Source organism: Ochlerotatus camptorhynchus, unplaced genomic scaffold (genome assembly GCF_037179485.1).
Source record: "Ochlerotatus camptorhynchus isolate MF236.1 unplaced genomic scaffold, CSIRO-AGI_Acam_v1.1 ptg000338l, whole genome shotgun sequence".
Taxonomy (NCBI): Eukaryota; Metazoa; Arthropoda; class Insecta; order Diptera; family Culicidae; genus Ochlerotatus; species Ochlerotatus camptorhynchus.
In genome coordinates, this window is record NW_027040826.1 from 747,357 (window position 1) to 772,775 (window position 25,419).

At 37.7% G+C, this 25,419-nt stretch overlaps 1 protein-coding gene across 1 annotated transcript in view; it reads right to left on the reverse strand.

Moving 5' to 3' along the window:
• LOC135708880 (irregular chiasm C-roughest protein-like) overlaps positions 1–25,419 on the reverse strand; it is a 417,033-nt gene that overhangs the window by 38,624 nt on the left and 352,990 nt on the right. The window contains exon 2 of the mRNA XM_065231050.1: positions 4,018–4,605. Coding sequence (XP_065087122.1) covers positions 4,018–4,341 — 324 coding nt within the window. The 5' untranslated portion in view covers positions 4,342–4,605. The remainder of the gene's footprint in view (positions 1–4,017; positions 4,606–25,419) is intronic.

A 25,419-nucleotide genomic window follows, 5' to 3' on the forward strand; every position in this document is an offset into this window, starting at 1 on the left:
GATTACATCATAGCATGTCTTTTTGTTCATATACCTGCCATTTTTTTTCAATTTTAGTTCTCTTCGCAGCAGCTGAATGGCATTGATTGTTACTTATTTCGTTGGTATATGGCTCAACATATTTTCCCATTTTTTATACTAAAACTTCAATTAAACTTACAATAGCGATAAACCATACTGTGGGGTGACCCCAAACTTTGAATCGATGACATAAATAACTATTTGATTAATTTAAAGCATATTTCATATTGTTCAACCACACTTTCAAACTCGATGGGTATAGAAAAAGGGTTCTACATCCACTTTCATTTTAAAATTTGGCCAACTCAATTCTGAGAAAATCAGTGAAGAATATTGAGTGTCAATTTTGGAAAATGTAGTTACTTTAATATAAGCTTAGGTATACAAAATCTATATACAAATCAATCACGTCAAGTGACGACGAAGGTGTCAACCATCACTTTCAATTGAAAGTCATTCTGTCTTCTCTTCGAGCAGATCCTCTTTAAACATCAACAGAACCACTTTCGATCAGTTTTCATGCTGTTTGTTTAGGCTTGTTTCGTGTTCACTTCGTCAAACTTAATTGTCAAACGAACTTGTTTTCACATTGAAGCGAAGCTGTTCGATCCAAATTCGCGCAGTTTTTCTGACATTTGTTGATTGTTCACTCGAGTCATTTAAGCACATGCGCATTGATCTGTGCACGTGTATGTCAAATTCATCATCATAGGGTGGTTTGTTTACCCATCAGTATGGGTATTTTTGGAATCGGAGTTATGCCTAGAGGCCGGAAATCGGTGACCGACGCCATTTTCAAATCCAAGATGGTGGCATCAAATTTCAGACAAAGTGGGAAATACTGACAGCGACCCGATCAATATTGGTATTTTGGAATGGGGATGTTGCCTATATAATGAAAATCGATATGCGACGCCATTTTAAAATACAACATGGCGGCTTGCAGTTTAAAAAAAGAGGGAAATACTTAGTTGAAGATGCTATTTCGAATAACAGACTGAATTGGTAATTTTTATACGATAGATGAGGAGGAGATGAAAGTATAGAATTGATAGTTCCGTTTAGATTACGGCAGTGTGAAAATTGCAAATAGAAAGTAGACAGCGAGCTAGGACAACTTTTAAGGAAGGTACAAATCGGTTTTATCATCTCTCTTTACCAAACTCCCCCTTTGGAGAGGGATGGTGAAGGGTGTCCCACCCCCCCCCCCCCACTGGCAATTTTCACACTGCCGTAATCTAAGCGGAACTATCAATTCTATACATTCATCTCCTCCTCATCTATCGTATAAAAATTACCACTTCAGTCCGTTATTCGAAATAGCATCTTCAACTATGTAAATCGTTGACTTCACACAGAAGTAATACTAAACACATAGTCAAAGGGAAATACTGTCAAATACCCATTAATATAGGTATTTTTCGAAACTGGATGACGCCTAGACTGGAAATCGATATCCAACGCTATTTTGAAATCCAATATGGTGGCTTTCGATTTCAGAAAAAAGTGGGAAATGCTGTCAAATACCCATTAATATGGGTATTTTTTAATCGGGGTGATGTTTGGAGACCGGAAATTGATATCCGACGACATTTTGAAATCCAAGATGGCGACGTTCCGTGTAAGAAAATTGGGAAATAGTGATGCCGACCCATCAATATGGGTATTTTTGGAATCAAGATGACGTATAGAGATTGGAAATGAATATGCGACGCCATTTTGAAATCCAAGAATTTCAAGTTCAAGAAATATTTGAAATACAAACAAACACCAAAATCGGGATGACATCTAGAGGCTGAAAACAAAAAATATCCGACGTTTTTTTAAAATTCTTGAGATTTTGAAAAAGTGTGAAATTCTATCAAATACCCATACATCTGCTATTTTTTAAGAATCAGGGTAATGTCTAGAAGCCAGAAATCGATATCCAATGTCATTGTGCAATCCAATACGGTGGCTTCCGATTCGACGAAAAGTGTCAATTTTCAGAACGGGGATGACACGTACATGCCGAAAATTGATGTCAAACGCCATATTTAAATCCAAGATGGCGACTTCTGGATTCAGAAAAAGTTGAAAATAGTTTCAAAGATCCATCAATGTGGGTATTCTTGGAATCACAGTAACGTCTAGAGGCCAGAAACCGATGTTTGACGCCATTTCAAAATCTAAGATGGCGGCTTTTGTGAAATACTGTCAAATACCGAGCAATGTGAGTATTTTTGGAATCAGAGCGACATCCAGAGGCTGGAATTCAATGTCCGACACCATTATTTGTAGGGATAGCTGTTATAACGGATTTTTAATAATTATTGTAGCACTGCAAAAACTATTTTGTTCACCACGATGGTGATATTGGATTTTTGATATTTTATTTAAAAGTAGTAGTAAAAAAAAAATAGTAGTCTACAAAGGTTTGAGCCTCGCGCGCGTATTACGGATATAGTGGACTGAATTTGACATTTGATTAAAAAAAATGTTGGCAAATGTTGGGGTTCGTGAGCATTCCTGACATTACTGAAAATTATGATAGCATCAGATTGCGGGGTTGCTAGTGTAATAGGATGCTTTGTTGATTGTTCATTAAGTCTTGATCGCTTGTAATACCTATACATATTTTTGGTGGACAAAAAGGTGAACTAAGACGTGGACGCCTAAGTTTTTTCACTGTGAAGAAAATGTAAACTCTAGAGGAAATTTATATCTGTAAATGTAACCAGCTCGTTTTTTTGCTAACCTGGTTAAAATATTTACAATTAATTATCTTAAAGATAAATCGTCCAGCTCAAACCTTTGTAGGGGTAAGAGGTGGGACCATCACCATCATCATTTCCATCATTGAATTCAAGATGGTGGCTTCTGATTCAAGAAGAAGTTTCAAATACCATACAAATGGTGTCTAATATTGATTTTCAGTATCCACGCGTCGTCCCCATTCCGAAAATACTCATGTCTTAGGGTATTTAAAACCTTTTGTGAAACCCGAAGGCCGCCATATTGGATTTCAAAATGGCGTTGGATATAGATTTTCGACATCTTCGTGTCGTACCCGTTCAGAAAATGTCCATATTTTTGGGTATTTTACACTTTTTTTCTTGATCCTGATGGCAGCCATCTTGGATTCCAAAATGGCGTCGAACATCGATTTTCGGCACCTCCGCGTCGTCACCGTTCCTCAAATACCAATATTGTAGAATATTTGAGACTTTGCTGAGCCCGATGCGCACCATCTGGGAGTCCAGAATGGCCTCGTTAGTTTAATATAAAATAACATTTTGTTACTACATATAATCCAGATGCCATGCCTATCGGCAACCGATATTGTGCGGATACTATCCGGTTACTATATGTTGATGCCTGACGACGCGACGCGTGACAAGTCGAATGAGCCCCGAATTGAAGTGAAAGTGGAAAAAAAAACGAAGGAAGCAGTTTTCGAGTCATTCATTGCATCAATTGAAACATGTTTTTGCTTCAAATGAAATGGACTGATGCACTTGACGAACGAAACAAGCGATATTCAAGTCATGTTTGACAGGAGGAATGTTCATCGTGACTCGATAACAAGAAACACAATGACTTACACGAAAATGATACTGTTCGAAATGAAACGATTCTGAGGAGTGTTCATTTTCTTTTCTTTGTTTCGAAAATGTAGAACCCTGGTATGTATACAGATAGATTTAAGTAGACAGTAAGAAGTAAGATTCTTATGTATCCAGATAAATGCAGTTTCTTATGTAAATGTTCAACTAACCATCCATCCCATCCCCAACTGTTGCAAGTATGTGGCCAGGACAGTTATCGGTTATTTTAGGTTAAAAAAAAACTACCAACTAAGAGGTCGAGAAACGAACTATGAGAATAGACATATTTTATAGTAGCATCGGAATAGCGCAAAGAGAAAAGACCGTAAAAAGCTAAACGTGTCTATATTGAACATCGTGCCATAGAATTAGAAAGGTAAGTGAAGCTTGCTAAATCCCCATCACCTACCTGCAACTGTCCAGACTTATTAATTACTCGGCATGGCAACGTTACTCGTGATCCAACGACGGCCGTCTGATCCTGGGGTTCCATTGCAAATAACTGCGGTACACTTTCTACTGTCCTGCTCGAAGGATTTTTGGCAGCCTCCACCGTCATCCGGAGCAGCAGAAACAGATAGAAAAAACGATATGGCACGGTACAATAGATTGACAGCGGAAAGCACTTCCGCCGTCGTCGCCTTCGTTTGCTCCACCGTTGGCTGCGACAAGATTTTTCTTCCGAACGACAATTTTCGGAACTGATTAAGTTTAGCTCTTTCATTTGGCTCATGTTACGCGTACTTAATTGGCTTGTATTTGGGTTGAAAATGGATCATTTACCCAGCAGTGGAGAGCGGAAATTTCTCCGGATAGAGAATAAGTGAACAGTTCGTTTACGTTGCTAATGATCTCGAGGATGGACGAATGAGCACTGTCCAGCTGTGAGGGTTGGAATGGTTCATGTTTCGCATTGTTCTCGTGACCGGATGCATGGTAAATTTGGCTTAAAATTGCTGTAAGTAAACCTAAAGGTTTAAACAATGACGTCCGGTTTCTGAAAGAAAAAGAAATGTTGAAAATAGAAACTCGTCAGTAAAGGTTCACAAGAGGAGATAGACTATAAAGCTGGATGTTTGCAATAATTTGTCATTTTTGTTTACTTAGGCCGCTAAGCAAACCAAAAAGCTATAATATCGCAGAGGGAATGTCGGTCATACAGCAAAGAAAATTTAGTGAGTTTTTTTGAGTGTGTAGGTTAACAAAAAAAAATATAATACTTATACAGAAGTCCTGGTTCAGTAAATCTCCCGCAATTGAAGCCTTAAAAAACAACTGTATCAAAAAATCGATATATTCTTCCTGTCTGAAGCAAACGAACGCTAACCTAGCAAGAAAGTTTTTCAAGAAGGCATATTTTTGTAAAAAAAAACCTGGATCCAATGCATGTGGGGAAATAAACTTTGTACAAAAACTTGGCTAACATAAAAATTACAAATTTATTAGCAATAGAATCTTATATTTTCTGGGTGGGTGTAAGAAAGACCTCCCTTAGCTCAGTTGGTAAAGGCGCAGCTATAACGCAAAACCATGCAGGTTGGTTCGATTCCCGACCCGGTCTGGGAAGCTTTCTCGATTTCTCTGGGCACAGAGTATGATTGTACTTGCCACACAATATATAGGGTAAACCATTACTTTGGCCTAATCGCCTATTTTTTTGTCCTATCGAGCAGAAAAAAAAATCAGGTGTACGATTCAATTATACTTTTGGTACGATTCTTTAGTTTAAAGGTTACATTACAAAACCTTTAGGAGCAAAAAGTATTTTACCCTCGATCCGTATGACGATGTAAGTCCAATGACGTGTCTGTACGGAATTGAAACCCGTAGGCCAAATATTGAACGTGGGCCTCAGATAGCCTTGTAAGTAAAGGGACGGTATTGCCGGCGATTCCCGATTCGGTCGAGGAAATCTTTCGGTTTACCATGTTTCTCGATTTCCCTGCTTGCCACACAATAGATAAATGTATGCATTGGTTGGCAAAGAAAGCTCTCAATTTTGTTTGCTCTTTATTTGTATGATTTTCAGCCAGGGGCTGGTTCACCAAAGCTCTCAATAAATAATTATGGGATTGCACCTAGAATATTAAATTGAGAGCTGGAAAAACATCGCTACAGAAGCCTACAAAAAAGGAATAAATTTGGAATCATGCTGTATGTTTCATAACTTATAAACAATTATTGACTTTTATAGAATCCATCGGTACATATGGAAAAGCAATAAAATCTAGAAGTCATCTGTAGTAGAAACATTTCATTTAATATAAAAATCCGATAAAGAGAGGTAAAGTTCGGGTTGTGCTTAGTCTGCCGAAAATAAGATTTAACCACTACTATATAATTCAAACATGGTACAGGCTCTCAATTAGCAACTGTGGGAGCGCTCAAAGAACATTTAGTTGAGAGCTGCCGCAAGTCCCAGTGGAGACGCTGTAAAGCCAAAAAGGAAGAAGGTAAAGAAAAAGGAATTATTTATTTTTTTACAAAGTGGTGGAATTTGAATAAATTTATTCAAAAAGAAAATAAATCTACCGGTCTGAAACAGATTCGCTAGATCGGTTCTTAAAAAAAATTCTGCATAAAAATCATTCATTTCAACCTAATCTAGTAAATTAATTTACATCTCATCAATTTTCCCAGTACTTCGCATGTTTATTTTTTCACTTCTACGAGAAAAATGAATCAAGCAGGAGAAATAGATTACGGTTCTTTCCAGTCGCCATTCTGCTCCCGCTGGATATCTCTAATACCATGGTTGTGGAATATTGTCTAACTTCGACTAAATCCAGCAACTGGACCGAAATTAATTTCAAATGTTTATCCGCAGCAAACGACCCCGGCCCACTTCTATTTAATTAGAAAATTTTTCCCAGAAAATAGCATTTCCATTTTCGTGGTGCGATCCTCTTGAAAGCGACCCTCTCGGCTCGTTACAGATTTTCCTTTGTAGGTAGTGCTTAGGCGCTTATAGCGAACAAAACCGGACACACTCTATAGACCAAACGGTGAAGAAAAAGGCGGCTGAAGAGGGATGCTTAGACCATAGACGGCGGCGGTGGGAGCGTGGAAAAGGTATTTTTAATAGAAGGATCGCGCACTGTTTACTTAATCCTTTCGCACGGACGCGTGCCGCTGCACAGTGGGACAACATTAAAAATAGTGAGACATGGCTATTTGCGACGAGAATATTGAGTGCAGCATTTTTATGTCTCTTAGAATGTTTCTTCATTTTTTGGGTACCGTAAAACGGGGTTGCATTGATAGTATTGACATAGAACTACGTCTGTGATTTCTATATGGAGGTACACATTGTGAAAAACAAAAAAAAAATGGAACATGTAACAAAATTATGAAAGATTTTGAACATTTATAACTCAGATGCCCCTGGACCAATTTCAATAATTTTATCTCTCACTTAACTTTATCACTTAATTTTATCGATCAGAAATATTTCTACGCATCCGTTAAATTCAAGACCTTATCATTTTTCAAAATGTCACTATTGAAAATTGCACGAATGTGCAACTTTTGCTTTGATAATTAAAATTATCATCGATTGCCTGCGAAAAGCGATTTCCCTAACACAGACTTATAGAAGGAGACATAAGCCCCACACCTATTGTTCAGAATCAGTAGCTCTTCGTGAGTTGCTGTGGGCCATCTATGTCACGCCTGTTATACTAAAGAGTATAAACAGAATGAACCTCGCTCAAATTGCTATTACTACACAAAACACAAGCTCTTGCTGCAGTTAACAAAGATAATTTATTATATAAGACAACGTAGTCCTACGTCACCATTGCGTACAACCCCATAGGGTTGCCCTTGAAGTTTTTTTTAAATATATTCTAAATATTTTTTACAGCAATGAATATTTTTTTCAAAGTTCATATTTTAAAAACAAGTACTGAGGATACACGCGTTAATCCGTTACTAATATGTTTAACTATTTTTTTAGTTTTCCGACCGAACTTCAGTATTTTTATTTGGGGTTACTTTGATAATGCTCGATGAATGTAGAAAAAAAAAGAGTGAAACTCAAACAATTGAGTTCTTAAATTTGGAACTTTGAATAAGTATATAATCAGAAAACATCAGGAGCAATAAGAATACAACATTGAATTTGTGGTGGCTATATCGGAAATACATTTCATAAGTGATGGTTTGAGTGCTTTTTCAAGCAGGCGAAGAACACGAAAATTGTTTTTTAATATGTTTGTAAAATATGTAACACATACTTTATAAGAACGATATACGATATCAACGCAAATACCCTAAACTACAATATGGAACCAATGTTTCTAATTTGGAAAAAGCGCAGCGAGTAAATTTAATCTTTATATTATACTATCAAAACTACTCGCATTATCAAAGATACCCCGTTTTACGGTACTTTAATTGAAAGGTGAACATTTTTAAAAAATAACTTTTTTAAGTCTTGCTTAAATTGATGATCATCTATTGAAACATTGTAGATGAAGTCATCTTAAGGACTTTGTCCAAGACGTCAATTTTCCATCCCTCAAGTGGACGAAGTTATAGATGAAAATGTAGTACTAACGCTAGTACCCCCTTAAAAACATTTTTTTTTTACCATAACTTATTAGTTTGAATTTTTAAATTTTTAAATGTTCTACAAAGTTGTAAGTGCTCTTAAAATGCACATTTTTGCTCCATGAAGCATATCATCTCTTTGTTTTAAGGATTTTAGTCCATTTTTATATTTTCAACGCTATCTGTACCCCTAAAGCAAAAAAATTTACCAGTACAATAAAGTATTTAAAAATTGAAGAAACTTTCTAGAAGACATCAAAATGCGACACTCAATTTTTTCGCGCAAATGGCCATTTCCCTCTTTTTTGATTTCGTCCCACTGTGCGCCCGTTTCATTTCTTGTAGCAGAATTTAATAATTTCTTAACGGTATAATACCTCTTTCCTCGGGCCAGCTGTGGGATAAAGAAAGACGAAAATGATTTGATCGTGTTTGTGTTGTTGCAAATTTAAGCATTCAGCAGCTAATAGTATGGGAATGGGTGGATTAGTTTGTATTCGAACACTTTCTGTTAAAAGATCAAAGGAAATTTGTGGAGATTTTGTCATACAATCATAAAGTAGTTTTTATGATATTTAGAGCCACATCTTTTCTAAGAAAATATTTAAAGTCTATTTCAAGTTCATGACAAACAAAACTAATAACTCAATGCAAAGGGAAAGCAATGCACGGTTTGCTTTCCGGCGAAAAATAATCTCTGAAGGCGTCATTCCTCATACATAAGGAAATCCCCTAGCCCAAATTGTGCGACAACCCAAGTGCCAGCAGAAGTTGACGATGATGATGATAATAAAAATAATAATAATTCAGTAGGGCTGCCTTTATGGGTCCCAATCGGCTCGTTAGAACTTATTTACGATTTCGAAAGTAGACACTTTACGATGAGGTATTATGATATTGGCTTTGAAGGCAAGCTTGCGCTGCGACACTCAAACTGTTTGCTCCCGTTTTCGCCTTTTCCTGGCTGCTAAAGCACAAAAAGCCCCTTTCGAAGTGAGGAATATTTTAAGGAGGTGATAAGATAGCGCAACTTTGGTCAACTCTTGCGGTGAATAGTCTATAATCACAGCAGGGGGATGCCATAACCATTTTTACCGGAGGAATTATCGCTGAAAGCTAGCAACTCGAATAATCAACGATGAAAATCAACCATAATAATTCGTAGAAACCCCCTTCGGATTCATTGAATGGGGCGAATAATTTCAATAATCGATTTCGATTATTTATAGAACCGGCCTATCTCACGGCATACCTCTTCCTTAAATATGAACGTATCTTAAATGACTCTTAAAGATGCAAAAAGGACTTGATGGATACCTTTCTGGGCATTCAACAAGTGCTAGCAACGAGGTCCATGTTGCTATCCTTCTTATGAAAAGAAACAGAAAATTGATTGATTAACTCGTTCTGCTCGCCGTGAGAAGAAGTTTACCTCTCTGCTCCGAGGGTCGAAGCGATAATGGGCTATTAACATTCGATCAGCGGAGATAATCTTGGAGAAGTTCCGGTTATTGCTTTTGAAGCTGTTCGGCTGTAATCTTTTTTCCATCGTCCTTCAGCTAGTGCTTCAAAGGCCTGTAAATTTCAAAGGCTCGTGTCGAAAATATTTACCATCTTGATGCAGGTGGTTGATGAAGGCAATGGAAATTTTGAAATTTAACAAGTCATTTTTTTTCAGAATACACAGTTGAAACTTTAACTGGTTGTTTGCTGAGGGAAAGTAAACAATGTTTGCATTTAACAAATCTATCCTCCGAATGAATTTTGAGATTCATGTTCAAAAAATCGCGGGGTGAAGCACTCAAACAGCAGATTGGAGGATTATGTGAAGTACGTCATTAAGAACGTAAGGTCGTCATGGAATCATGGAAGTTACGTCGGTCGGCAGGTCAACATTCATCATGAATCCTACTTCGTGCCAACATAAACAACAACAAAAAAAACATCCCAAATTGCTGTCCCTAACACAGTTTGTCTAATTTTCCTGAATGTAATTGCAGCTCAACACACAAAAGAAAGGAAGGTAAAATTTCTTGTTTTCTCAAGACCTGCTCCAACCACCACCCATCTCAAGGTGAAGAACGATGACGGGATCGCGTAAATTACATGAAACAGAAGTTAAATTTAACTTTTCCGTTTGCTCTGGTTTCGCATGTTCTCTCATGGCTCCGGGCAATTACTCAAAGTGCGAGAAAAACAAAACACTTGAAAGCTTTTCCTGTTTCTTCCCTCCCATTCTTCGCATGTGCCTTGACTTGCCATCACGTTCATTCTTTATTGGATAGGGGAGAACGGTCCCAAATGCACCGGGGGGAAAAAGGCTCAACGCAATTTCCTACCCTTATTTCGGTAGGCATAGCTAACCAGTGACATTAATTTCTTATTTTTTTCTCCATTATGGCAGTGCAATCTGAATCTTAAGCGGTGAATATATGTTCCAGTCATGGCTATACGTTCATATTATTGTGTTTTCAAATTATGGCCAATAGGAATTCGATACTCCAACATTGGAACACACCAGAATAAGAAAGCATAGCCTAACTGGTACATTTTCCCTATTTCAAGGAATATTTAATGCGAAGAAAAATGTTTCAAAAATTAGATTTGGCACTGCGGACGAACATTAGTATACAGCTGATAATTGGTATATTTATTGAAAAACGCAGATGGTTCACTATATTAATTGATACATTCTCGTTTTTGCCTGTTTTATTTTACAGAATATGAATTGTAAATGATAACAAGTATAAGTAATTCCCAAAGATTGCAGGACAAATGGTCGAAAGATAAAACGTCGATTGACAAAACGTCCAATGACAAAACGTAGAATGACAAAATGTCGAATGACAAAAGTCCCAACGGAGAAAAAGGTTGAAGGTACCCAAGCAACACACTTTCATCATAATAAGTTGTTGCAACTTGATTGTGACTAAAATAAGTTACATACAAGTAACCACAACTAATCAGTGATAAGTGTGCTGCTAGGGTACAAAAGGTCGAATGGACAAAAGGTCGAAAGTACAAAAGGTCAAGGTATAAATGTCGAATGGTACATGATATAAAGGGGGTCAAAAGACCAAATGGACAAAAGGTCGAATATTGCGAAGGGGGACAAAAGAACGATTGATGATAAGGGAAAAAAATCGAGTTGACTAATGGTCGAATGATTCAAAGAGGGTCAAAAGGTCGAATGGCCCAAAGAGGGACAAAAGTTCGAATGAACCAAAGAGGGACAAAAGGTTGAATGGACAAAAGGTCGAATGAAGCCGAATAATTAGATGGGAGACAAAAAGTCGGATGGTCCAAAGAGGGACAAAAGGTCGAATGGACAAAAGGTCCATAAAATAAGAAGAAAATTATTTTTCTTACAAACCAGCGCAGTTCTTTCGACTACAAATATTTTTTTATGGTTTATGACACAAGGTGTTAAGATCCCATAATCATTTTATTTTCTCATTTTCATCTCTGTTCGTTTTGTTTTAGAATCTCTGGTTGAATTTTTCAGAACAGTAGGGTAGAGCTCAACTTCGTCGTAATCTCCCATTTCCGTTCTATCGATCAGAAAAGATCAATAATAGCAATGATTTCACCGTGCACAAATCAATAATAGATTTGTTCCGATGCGTTAGTTCATTAGCTACAACATAAATCCTGTTAGAGCGCATTGTATGAATATTTACGCTATTGTTCTCAAAACAAAAGAAGCGCTCCTAGCGAATTTCCTTTTTCTACATTTATCCGTAGGACGAAGAAAATCTGATGGCGTTTCATGCGTTAGGACGGAATTGAAACTTGTAGAACGAATTTAGGATCAAGAAGCAGTATAAGATTTTAAACAATATTTCAACATTTTGTGACTCTTTATCAAATCCAACGGTACGGAAAGGTGATCTTTAATATTAATATACAATTTTTTGTTCAAACCCGTTCAAAACAGAGAGGTAAAGCACGACTTGTGCTTAGTAGGACGGAAATTAGATCAAAAACCCTATTCGTATTGGAAGGACTCAATGTTTTTTTTTTATAAGCTGATGTTAAATCAATCGGTTGACAAATGTATTGCACTGAAAGCTAATAATGCAATATCAATATTTTTCCTAATTTTCATCACGTTCTATCATAAATCCAAATAATGTAACGATGTTGATGATTAGTTATTTAATACTCAACATAACAATGTATTAAGTATATCAAGTATTCTTTCCACTATTTTGCATCTTACCGAATGGGCAGCATAACAATAAAAAAACACCATTCGACCTTTTGTCCCTATTCCAATCATTCGGTGATGGGAGTCCGCTTTGAGAATCGTTCGAGAACGGTTGTGTGTTTGTACTCCGCTGCGTGCTTTTAGTTTATTTATTTTTTTGACGTAGGACTACGTCTTTGATTTCAATATGGGGGTACACTTTGTGAAAACCAAAAATGGAACATGTAACAAATTAAGAAAGATTTTGAACGTTAATAACTCAGCTGCCCCTGGTCCAATTTCAATAATTTTATCACCAATCGATCAAAAATATGGCTACGCATCGATAACAATGTGTTGATTTTCAACAAGAAACTATTGAAAAAGTGGTAAATGTTCAGCATTGTCCAAAAGCGTAGAATTAACTAACAAATCCACCAATTACCTACATGCATATGCTGCTTCCCCAGCACAGTCGTCAGAGAGTAGTAAGTAGACGAAACAAGTTGAAGTGGAATTCGCCTCCGATTCTAGGACGCGTGCGAATAGAGAAGATGGAATTGCGTAATATTTTTCACACTCATCGCCATATTCAGAACCAAACGCAAATTCTTCGAGATAAGCACCATCCGTCGTCTGGCTCGCCGTGGTGGTGTCTGACGTATCTCCGGTCTGATTTACGAGGTGTGCTGAAGGTGTTCCTGAGAAATGAGATCCGTGATGCTGTCACCTACACTAAACACGCCAAGCGTAAGCGGCCATGAATGTCCTCTTCAATAAAACAGCCCTTTTCAGGACCATCAAGCTTAAATCAATAAAGAGTTGGAATAGAATTTATCTGTGCTTGTTTGTCCATATTCAGAACCACAAGCCCCCAACGACCACACAAAATGCTCTCCAGAGTTGTAATCTTATAACCAAACTTGGAAGCAGGAGTACAAGGGATTTTGATTGATTCTCTTAATCAACTTTCTCTTTGAAAAAGATTACTACAAATTTGGTACGCCTACAATTAAAAAACGGAAAGAGTTGAGATAATAGATAATTGATCAATTAAAAGAACTAAATGCTCTTCACATTTATTTCGTCCACTAGCGGTCCTACGTCAAGCTTCCGTTCGTGCCCCTAGGCACAGACCCTTCTACTTTTTGAGCTAAGGCTATCTTTGTGCTGGAGTGTAGTTTTTCGGTGCTCGGTGCTTAAAATTAACCCAAAATTACGGAAAATCATTAATTTTCCTTAAGATTTTCACTCCTTAGCACCTAAAGTTGCGGTAGTGTACCTGTAATAGTGGAACCCATAAGAAACCAACGCATTCTACTATTATAGGAACCAAAGTTAGCAGCTACCACAACTACTGGAACAGTGTTCCTATTAATGGAGGATGAGTTTTCTTAAATTGTATGCAATTTTATTTAAGTGTAATATTTTTCTATATTTTTAGAGCTATATATTGACGTATAACAATTGTGTGTACCTCGTATATTTATTGTTTAATTATTATTATTAATTATTAAAATGGATTAGTACCTCCATTACTGGCTCACCCACCCTATTTGAATAGTTTTGTGTCCCGGGCGTGAAAATTTGATTTAGAATGGTTTGTGCTGATGTTTTCCCCCCTGTTGCTTAGGTGCCTGGTATGCTCTTGCTTCCCTTTGTTGCCGGTGTGACTCGACCGCGCTGATATATTATTAGGTTTTTGCGATGTGCATTGCTTTTTTGCACAGAGTAGTGCTGTTTTTATCATTAACCATTACACGCAAGAAGTAGCGCTTCAACCCAGTGTAGGTGAATTGCGTTCGTTTTGAATATCTTCGCTGTGAAGTACGAGCGAAACGCACAAATGAATTCAGTATGTATCAACGAGAATGCGTTTGTTCATATTCACCACTGCTTGATTATCCAACCCAAAATTGTCAAAATCAGAAGCGATCCTCAAATGCAAAATAATAAAATTTATTTTGGGCTAAATGATTATTTTGAATATTGTCGATTCCAGAGCCTAAAACCTCGATATTATCATCAATACAGAATGTGGTAATAATTTTTCATCTTCTTCTTCTTTATTCCTTTATTTAACGTCGGTCTCTGTTCCGCAATCTAGTGCCAATCACCGACGGACATCGATTACCATCCATTGACCAACACAACACGTCCTACAGCGCTGTAGTTGTGTAATATGAAAATAATCATTTTGCATTTGATCCTCTAAATTATCCCCACCAAGATAAAGATCAGTGTTTACTCGATTGTCGACAGAAGCAGACCACTCTCAATGTGTGTAACGCGATCGTCTGTTTACTCGGCAGCAACCATTGTGTGGTCCTCCTCATTGTTACTCATCAGCAGTTTTTTCAGTCGATTTTCGACTTTGGAAAGCAACCGTTTCGTGATGAATGTGTGAGTGCTGACCACGTTTTGCGTCCATTGCTACAATGGAAGCGCTCTGACCTTCGTTGGCGAATCTGCCATACAAGTAAACCACTGAAAGCGGCTCCCGTTCTGGTAGAGGAGGCTTATTGGATAGCGGAAGATAAAATGTTTATTGTGTTGTACCTTTTGACTATAGTTTTAAGATGTATTGTACAGTGAACAAGAATCCTCGTCTCTGTAAGGTTAATTCGGTTGAGCCTTATCAAATAAATAAATTAATAAATCAATAAATAAGATATAGATGAATATTGATATTGACAACAACACAGGCGAGAATGAGAGAATGTGTTTATGTCAAAATTCAAATTCATGCAGGTAGTTGGTCTATCTGTTAAGATTGTCTTCATTTCTAGCTAAGTTGAGTGTAGAAGGAATGATTTTTTATCAGCATTGGTAGGTATTTAGTTAAGGGGGGAAATACAAGTAAAATTTTTTTGTATCGATCTTTTTATATTTTGCTTTAAATTTTTGTAAAAAAATGCTACGAGCACGAGAAAAGAGTGATCCATGGCCCCGGTATCGCCGATTAACCGTAAGTTCCAGAAATCACAAAGCTTTAAACGCGTTTTTCTCGAAACGGTGTTTTCCAAATTGGCGGGAAAGATAACTTTAAAAGTTCTCATCCAAATGATTTGAAACCTAGCGCATCTTAAAGGAAATAGATTTTTACTCTATGTGAACCACTGATATCATGAAAAAATTATTTTTTTTTCAGATATTTTTTTTTAATTTTAAAATTGTTTTTTTTTTTTTGTTTTAGCGGTTCACATAGAACAAAAATCTTTTCTGAATAAGGTCCAATTGATAAAAGTAGGTTTTATCCATTTTTCAGGTCTCTAGAACGCCCGCCAATTACCAATCCCCACCGGAGGCAACCTCCTTCCGATGTGACCCCAAGGAACCACAGAGGTCACACACCAATGAAAAAAATCTCAAATGGAGAGGAAGATTTAAGCAATTTAATGCAAAAAAAAACCCAAACGTTTGCATTGTTTCATTTGCTCACAAAAAAATTCCGAAAATCGTCGAGTTTTTGACGTGTTACTTTTATTCCCCCCCCCCCCTCGCTCGAGGAGGAATTGTTTAAAAATGACTAGAGAAAAATAAGCATCGGAAATGCGCTCCCGGATATATTGATTTGGTGAGTACGTTCTAGTTGAAGATTGTTCTAAGACATTTCTCGATTGCATTTTCTAGGGGACGTGTCTAATTTTGTGGACAGTGCGTTTGATGGTTGGTTTGATGGCTGGTGGCTCGCTCGCACGTGCTGTTGCCACTAACAGGTAGGGGAAAATTTTCCCTAACTGATGATGGAGTTGACATGCATGGTCGGGATGCCGGTTGCGCCGGATTAGGAATCGGATGCATTGTTTGCGGGAGCGGATCCGTTTCCATTTGTCAGGAAGATGACATCGCATGAAGCATGTTTCCATGTTGAAGCATGATTCGTTAAGAAAATAAATGTCGCGATCGAACATGCAAGCTTGGCACTTGACCGATTAATTTTTGTTGTGTTGTTAGGTGTGTCCTCAACATGATCATGAGGGCCGTGGATGAAGACTGCTGGTATTCACGGCGGGTCGTGTTTGATTGTGGGATTTAGTGGTTTGGACGACGAAATATGAAGGAAAAAAAAAAGTCGTTTTAAAACGCAATAGAGTTCGGTCGAGATAGCTTAAAAGATGTACAATATGTGAGTTATGGACCACCCATCAGCAACCATCCCAACATCAGAAGACATCACCCATCGGTTGGACTCAATTCAACGAAACCAACAGCAAGTGGCCTTAGCATTGAATTCAATTGCGCGGCCATCATCTCCAGGCAAACTCAACGTCTCAGCGTAGTACGAATGGGGACGTCGACAACAACAACAACAACAACAACAACAATAGCAACATCATCAGTAACATGCTTCAGCCCATCGGCACCCCGATGACCACGAAAGCATGCACCAGCATATCACCAAGAACGCCAACTCAGCAGCAGCTACAGTGACGACGACGATCACCACATGGCAACAGCAACATCGATGCAACAAGACACCGCATGGTAGCAGGAGTAGACAGTACATAGATAATAATTAGATGTAAGCATTTTTGCAGGAATTGAAGCTCTTTTGTATTTCAAAGTAAATTCAAATTGACGCAATAAAAATCATTCCAGTTTTAGTCGTAGACGTGAGCAGTAGTTCTTTTAAAAACACCCCGAAGTCCTTAGGAGACATAATTGGCGCAGTCGGTAGTCCTGGAGTGATTTAGTTAAAGTTTAGTGAAGTGCAGTGCAAGTGATCAATCCGAAATCATCGGGGGATTACCGGAGAGCAAGGATTGAACCGAGCAGCACTTTGGAACTGACGAACACCGGCGGTTTACCGGCTGAGAGTCAACTTTAACTACAATTCACCTGACCAGGAGTCCGAGGGAAAATCGGACAAAGAACCAGATCGAAGGAACATCGATCAAAAATAAATCGTAAGTACCCACCTTTTTTTTATCCTTCAAAACTAATTCAGAAATAGAAATCCGGCATAGGTTTACTACTTCTGAACATCCTCTAAACCTTACTAATAACACAGTCTGGCGGCCCCACCCGTGGTAACCAATGGACTAAAATATCACAGATAGGCCGCGAACTAACTTTAAAAACTCAACAAATAAATAATAAAATCAGCAACATAAATAAATTAGTGAATTAATTAAATTAGTAGCAAAGTGAATTATTTATAAGCAGTGAAGTGAATTATTTTATTAGTGCATGTTAACAAGAAAAATGTCCGAGACACTAATGGACAAAATTGAAGAATTGGAGCAAATGCTGCTTCAACAAAGAAGGCAAATCGAATCGTTGCAAAACACCCCGCGAAGTGTTGAGCAGCGCCCACAACAAATTTTTGATGCAACGCGTATTCCTGACGTGATTAAAATGATCCCAGGATACGATGGTGAAATCAAGGCTTTGCCATCTTGGATTGCCTCGGTCGACCAAAAATTAGAGTGTGCGAAGAAATTTGTACCAGATAGTGATACGCGCACCGTGCTACCTATCTGGACATCAATTATCAGAGACAAAATCACTGGTAAGGCCAATGAAGCCTTAATTAGCAACAATACTGAGTGCAAATGGGAAGCCATAAAGCACACATTAAAAGAAAGATTTGGCGATAAGCGAGATTTATCAACAATTTTGAGCAGGATACCTTACTTGAAGCAAGGTTATCTTAGCGTGGAAGATTTTTACTACAACTGCGATGGATTATTAGCAGATATTCGAGCTAAGGTTATGTTGGACGATAACCTCAGGCCCTGTTCCACAACTGTTATGGCAACATACGAAAGTATGATGACAAATGCTTTCATTGACGGGTTACATGATCCGATATCTGCACTTACCAGAACCAGTAGACCTGATAGTTTATTTTCGGCATACCAACATGCCCTAGATCAAGACAATGCTGCTAAAAGGACAAAAGCTAGTCAAAAATCAAATTCAGAACCTTCTAGATTCCCTCGATTCCAACCACCTCCTAATCAAAATGGAGCATGGTATCACAATAATCTGCAACCAGCTGGACCACAAAATCCACCTGTATTATCTAGACCTCAGCCAATGAAAAATGCGTTCTATACGCATCGACCCCAATTTTCGACAAATTCTTTCCCTACATTAAAACCACCGTTTAATCAAAACAGGGAAATCCCACCACACATGCAAAACACCTTACAACCAGGAACACGGTTCCCCGCTATAAAGCAGGAAAAACTATCATCTTCAAATTTCAAACAAGTTAGAGGCAATCAAATTAATATGCATGACGAATATCTTGATTCTGTTGATGTCGGCACTGAGGAATTCACCGAAAACGAAAACCAATATCAGGAGGAAGAAATAAATTTTCCTTCAGATGTGGGGCAACAAGAAATGGGTTGAGTTTCCTTCCTTATTTGGAAATCCTTTCTAAATCAAAACCTCCCCTTAAACTACTTATCGATACAGGAGCTAATCAAAATTATATTTCTCCTGAATTCGTCCCCTTGCAATCTATACGTTTAGGCTCACAACACAAAGTGAAGAACATAAATGGATCACACAAGATAGAGCAATATACATTCTTCAACCCGTTTTCGAAATATTTTAAAAATATTCCTTGCCAGAAATTTCACCTATTCAAGTTCCATGATTTCTTCGATGGATTGATAGGATTTCAAACTCTTAATAAATTAGGGTGCATTATAGATGCATCAGCAAATACGCTTGTTCTGGACAATACAACTATACAACTAAAAAAAAAATTTCCTGATACAATTGAATTAAATTTTCATGAATCAATGCATATGATTCAAGAAATCCCAACGTCTGTTAACTCAGGAGACTTCTTTCTTGAAAACGATTTAGAAATTACTTCCAAAGTGTATGTCCCGTCTGGATTATACAGCGTTCACCAAAACAAAACCAATCTACTCTTTGTCAATATACATCAAGAACCCTCTGTAGAAACTATAGACTATGAAAAAATTACCACTGAAATAAATAATTTTGAAGTAATAGATTTCCCATCAAAAGTTCCCCCTACAATTACCAAAATAACACAAGATATCGGAAAAGAGGTGCGAACTGATCACCTTAACTCAGAGGAACGCTTGAAATTACTTAAACTGCTTCGGAAGTATCCCAATGTTTTCTACACGGACGGTGATAATTTGTCATTTACCAACGTAGTTAAACATTCTATAAAAACATGCGACGAATTACCTGCTTATACTAAAAATTACAGGTATCCGTTTGTCCATAAAGATGAGGTACAAAAACAGATTTCAAAAATGCTCGACCAAGGTATCATTAGACCTAGCACATCCCCTTGGGTATCACCCATATGGATCGTACCAAAAAAGGCAGATGCATCTGGCGAACGGAAATGGCGTTTAGTAGTTGACTATAGGAAACTCAATGCTAAAACTATAGACGACAAATACCCTTTACCCAATATCACAGAGATACTAGATAAACTGGGCAAATGCCAATATTTTAGCACGCTCGATTTGGCCTCAGGTTTCCATCAAATCGAGGTGGATCCCAGTGATGTACCAAAAACTGCATTTCAAGTAGATCATGGCTTATACGAGTATTTGCGTATGCCATTTGGTCTAAAAAACGCACCGGCTACTTTCCAGCGCGTTATGGATCATGTACTCAGAGAATATATTGGAAAATGTTGTCTCATTTATATGGATGATATTATCGTTTTCTCTACCTCTCTGCAGGAACATTTGGAAAATTTGGAAAAAATATTAAAAGCCCTTGAAAAAGTAAATTTAAAATTACAGTTAGACAAATGTGAATTCCTTAGAAAAGAAGTAGCTTTCCTAGGTCATATTGTCACCGATCAGGGAGTCAAACCAAACCCCAATAAAATCGAAGGTATCAAAAATTGGCCTTTACCAAGAAACCAAAAACAACTTAAAGGATTTCTTGGAATTCTCGGGTACTATCGGCGGTTTATTCGCGACTTTGCGAAAATTACCAAGCCACTTACAGCTCAATTACGTAAAGGTGAAGTAATTGAACACACGCCTTTATTTGTGGAAACCTTCGAAAAATGCAAGGAATTGCTTACACAAAGTGATGTATTGCAATACCCTGACTTCAATCAACCATTCGTCCTCACTACTGATGCAAGCAATTTTGCTCTCGGAGCAGTTTTATTGCAAGGCTGTATAGGAAGGGACAGACCAGTCGCGTTTGCATCTCGAACATTGACAAAGACTGAAGAAGGTTACTCCACCATAGAGAAAGAACTTTTGGCTATAGTATGGGCGACACAATACTTTCGACCATATTTGTTCGGAAGGAAATTTACCCTATTTACAGACCATCAACCACTTACCTATGCACTAAACCTAAGGTCACCAAACACCAGACTAGTGAAGTGGAGATTAAAACTTCTCGAGTTTGATTTTGAAATCAAACATCGACCAGGGAAGCAAAACGTGGTGGCAGATGCTCTCTCTAGAATCACTCATGAAATGAATATTAACGAAGATGACCCTACGGATGAAGACTCTGTACATTCCGCAGATTCAGACTCTTCAGATCTTATAGAATTCACCGAAGAACCAATTAATTTCTTTCATAATCAAATTATCTTGAAAATTGGAGAAAATGATTCGGAAACTTTTGAAACAATCTTTCCAAAAATGCATCGTAGGACTATTACCAAATTCCACTTCGGGGTCCCCGCATTAATTAGAATTTTCAGAGAATGTATGGATCTCAAGAGGCAAAATTGCATAATGTGCCCTGAGAGCATGATGCAATCCATACAAATGGTCTATAAGAATTATTTTAGTAGGTGTAGAACTTTTCGAGTAAAAATATCCCAGAAAATACTTATTGATGTCCCTGACGAGAACGAACAAGATTTGATAATCGAGGATACTCATGAAACTTCTCATAGAGGCATCCGCGAGAACAAAGAAGAGATATATAGACGGTTCTACTTCCCGAAGATGAAGCAAAAGATTCGTAAATATGTCATTCTATGTAAAGTATGTAATAGACAGAAGTACGAGAGGCATCCTTATAAAACTAAATTTGCAGAAACACCAATCCCGAGACAGCCATTAGACATCATCCATGTCGACATATTCATCAATCAACCAAACTTATTTCTTTCAGTAGTGGATAAACTGTCTAGATTTGGGACTCTTATCCCAATCAAATCACGCTGTATCTCCGATGTTCGTAAAGCGCTTCTTAAATATTTTGCATTATATGGAACCCCAAAATTAATGGTTTCGGACAATGAACCTGCGATAAAATCTATTGAAGTTAGAGGACTACTGCATGACCTTAACGTAGAACAATACTTCACACCCTCCAATCATAGTCAAATGAACGGGATTGTGGAACGCTTTCATTCCACTATCAGTGAAATTTTCAGAACCAACAGACATAAATATGAATCTCTGTCAAATAAAGAAAGATTTCTCATAGCATGCACCCTGTATAATAATGCCATACATTCAGCCACTAAATTAAGACCTCGTGAAGTATTCTATGGAATGAAGGAAGGATCTGAAAGACCTCTAAATATGGACGCCATTATCGCATCCAGAAACAAATTATATGATGAAACTGTTCTACAAATTACAAAGACTCAAAATCAACAAAATCTCTATCACAACGCAAATAGAGAGGAACCTCCAGCATTGGAACCTGGCGATAACGTCCTGAACAAAGTACAAGGCGTAAAATCAAAGACTAGGATCCAATTTGAACCAGTACAAGTAGTAACTGACAACAATCGAACATACATTGACAACAATAATCGAAAATTGCATAAGTCAAAATTACACAGAATTAGGAAGTGATAGTTTACATACCATCTATGCCTTTACAGATCGTTGTCAATATGAGTAAGGCATTGAGCGAAGACATTCTCTTCACGCTCTGCTTCATTCAGCTACAAGAAATAAAAGATCGGCTCTACAACCGGAACCCGTTCAACCCTTCGAAAGAAGAGAAATGAAAAGGGGATCTACTAGGGCGCTAGTCGAACTAGTAGAAAATATCCGGGATCGCCTCGAATGGAATACCCGTAATTAAGACAAGAAAAATGAACGTTACTAATTACCTTCTCATCTTTTTAGGTTTGGGATGCATCGGAAGACTTCAAAATAGCCTTACCAAGACGCCTCATCAACACCTCATTCTCCATCCAATTATACCCCACTAATCCTTTCTTTGAATTTTAGGTTGGAACATACCCTGGGAACTTAAGCTAACCTAGCTAAGACGCTCCTTCAACTCCTTAATCATTAACCACTATCCTTAGGTGTTGGAAAATGAACCCCATAATAACATTTTTGCTAATTATCACCCTTTCCAACACCACACCTCAATCCATAGAGATAAAAAGCCTAGATAAAAATCCAGGGCTCCTAACCTTAAGATTGGGAGAAGGCTTCATAAAGATAGGAAATCATAAAATATTTCACATAATAGACTTTAAGAATTACGAATTAATGTTTGCAAAACTACCTGCTACCTTGAATGGTTTGAAAACTATTGGAAACTTCACAGATACCATTCACTTGCTCGAATCTAAGTACAATACCATGAAAAATTTGTATCATGATCTATTTCCCACAGTTAGACGCAAACGAGGTCTTGTTAACATTTTAGGATCAGCTATCAAACAAATCACAGGAAATTTAGATAATAATGACCTCATTCAAATTTCAGACACTATTAGAAAACTAGAGCTCGATAATGAAATATTAGTCAATGAAAACAACGAACAGGCAAAAATTAATATCCAACTACAAAATCGGATAAACAGAGTCCTAAATGATTTAGAATGTCAACACAACCTTATAAGAAAAAACATAATTGTTCAACGATCGGAGCTAGGACGAAACAAAAGCATTCAAATAATTGAAGAAATTATAAAAATCAATCTTTATATCGATATCCTTAATTCACATTTAGAAACAATTTCAGAAGCCATTCAACTGGCAAGACTTGACATTATCTCAAAAAACATCCTCTCACCAGACGAGTTGCACTTCGCAATAAAACACTTAGAAGATCAGGGCATCTCTATTACTCACCCAGAACAAGCCTATCAATTTTTAGGACTTGAAGCATTTTATAATCAGAGCAGGGTTATTTTTGTTGTAACGATACCATTATTCAAAGCCCATAAATACGAAATATTGTTTTTGGAACCACTAATCGTAGGAAATAGAATCATCAAGCGGCCCGCAACCAAAATCATATTGAGCAAGGAGGAAACGTACTTCATAACCAGAAATTGTCAACAAATCCATAAGTACTACGTCTGCGGACTTGAAAATTTGTCAAATTCTACCCAAGATGGCTGTTTTTCTAGATTGTTAAGAGGCTCATCAGGAAATTGCGTATATAAAGAAATAAGCCAACCACATGAAATCAAATCGATCATGAGCAACTACGTAATTTTGAAACAAATTAGCAATGGAACCATCTGGTCCACCTGCGGTATCACAAACCGAACACTGACAGGCACATTTCTAATTGAATATCATAACTGTACAGTGAAAATCAACAGCCTACAATTTTCAAACGATGAGATCGTAAAAACCGAATTACCCGACATAATTCCCTTGGATGGCCTGAATATTCAAGTAGACACCATAGAGTCAGAACCAGATTTCGAAAAGCTCAACATCGTAAACAGGCATCGTTTAGAATCGTTCACTAAAACGCAAAGATTCCACACATCCACCTCTATAACATTATCTAGTTTCAGCATACTAATTGGAATAGCAGTTTCGATCTACCTGATTTGGAAAAATAAGTCAAAAACTACCCAAGACCCCACCAGATTACATCCAAATACGAATCGAGACGATTCTTTTTTCTAAGGAGGGTGTAGTTATGGACCACCCATCAGCAACCATCCCAACATCAGAAGACATCACCCATCGGTTGGACTCAATTCAACGAAACCAACAGCAAGTGGCCTTAGCATTGAATTCAATTGCGCGGCCATCATCTCCAGGCAAACTCAACGTCTCAGCGTAGTACGAATGGGGACGTCGACAACAACAACAACAACAACAACAACAATAGCAACATCATCAGTAACATGCTTCAGCCCCACGATGGTAAATGACAGGTGGGCAGGAACTCACAGTCTCCCAGTGTTGGTGAGTTCTTTGCCGTTAATATTCACGAAAAGTTCACTATTTTGCTATACAGAAATTCAAAACAAAATTTTTTATCTGCGGATTTGAACAGTTTTTGACCTGTTTCATACTACCGGAAGGTGTATGCTGGTCACAAATGCCGTGCCAAACTGATTTCCTACTCAATTAATCAATCTTTGATGTGGAATTCGCTAATAAACACGAGGCGCATTTCTTATAGCAAACATGCCATAAGAAAATGGGCATGGTTCATTTAAGTAAACAAACTAACACTTCTTCCGACTGTTACACCTATGTATTAGCCGTCTCGCTTCAGCCCATCGGCACCCCGATGACCACGAAAGCATGCACCAGCATATCACCAAGAACGCCAACTCAGCAGCAGCTACAGTGACGACGACGATCACCACATGGCAACAGCAACATCGATGCAACAAGACACCGCATGGTAGCAGGAGTAGACAGTACATAGATAATAATTAGATGTAAGCATTTTTGCAGGAATTGAAGCTCTTTTGTATTTCAAAGTAAATTCAAATTGACGCAATAAAAATCATTCCAGTTTTAGTCGTAGACGTGAGCAGTAGTTCTTTTAAAAACACCCCGAAGTCCTTAGGAGACATAATTTGTGTACGCTGGTAAAATCGTCAGGCGTGAAATAAGGGGCACGGTAGCTCAAAAATGTGAAAGTTTTATGTATTCCGTTCCCGTCTTACATAAGGACCAAATCGAAACAACAAACGTCGCGTAAATGTATAATTTAAACATTTTGGCATGAAGGCATAAGCGTTTTTTCGTAGCTTTTTTGTCTCCAGGCTTAAGAGATCATCGGTAGTAGATGCTTATTCTTGTGTAAAGGGCACCACCGTGGAGTTTGATTTTGAATGAATCCCATTTCCTATTATATTATTATTATATATTCAATGGTAAATAACCAAAA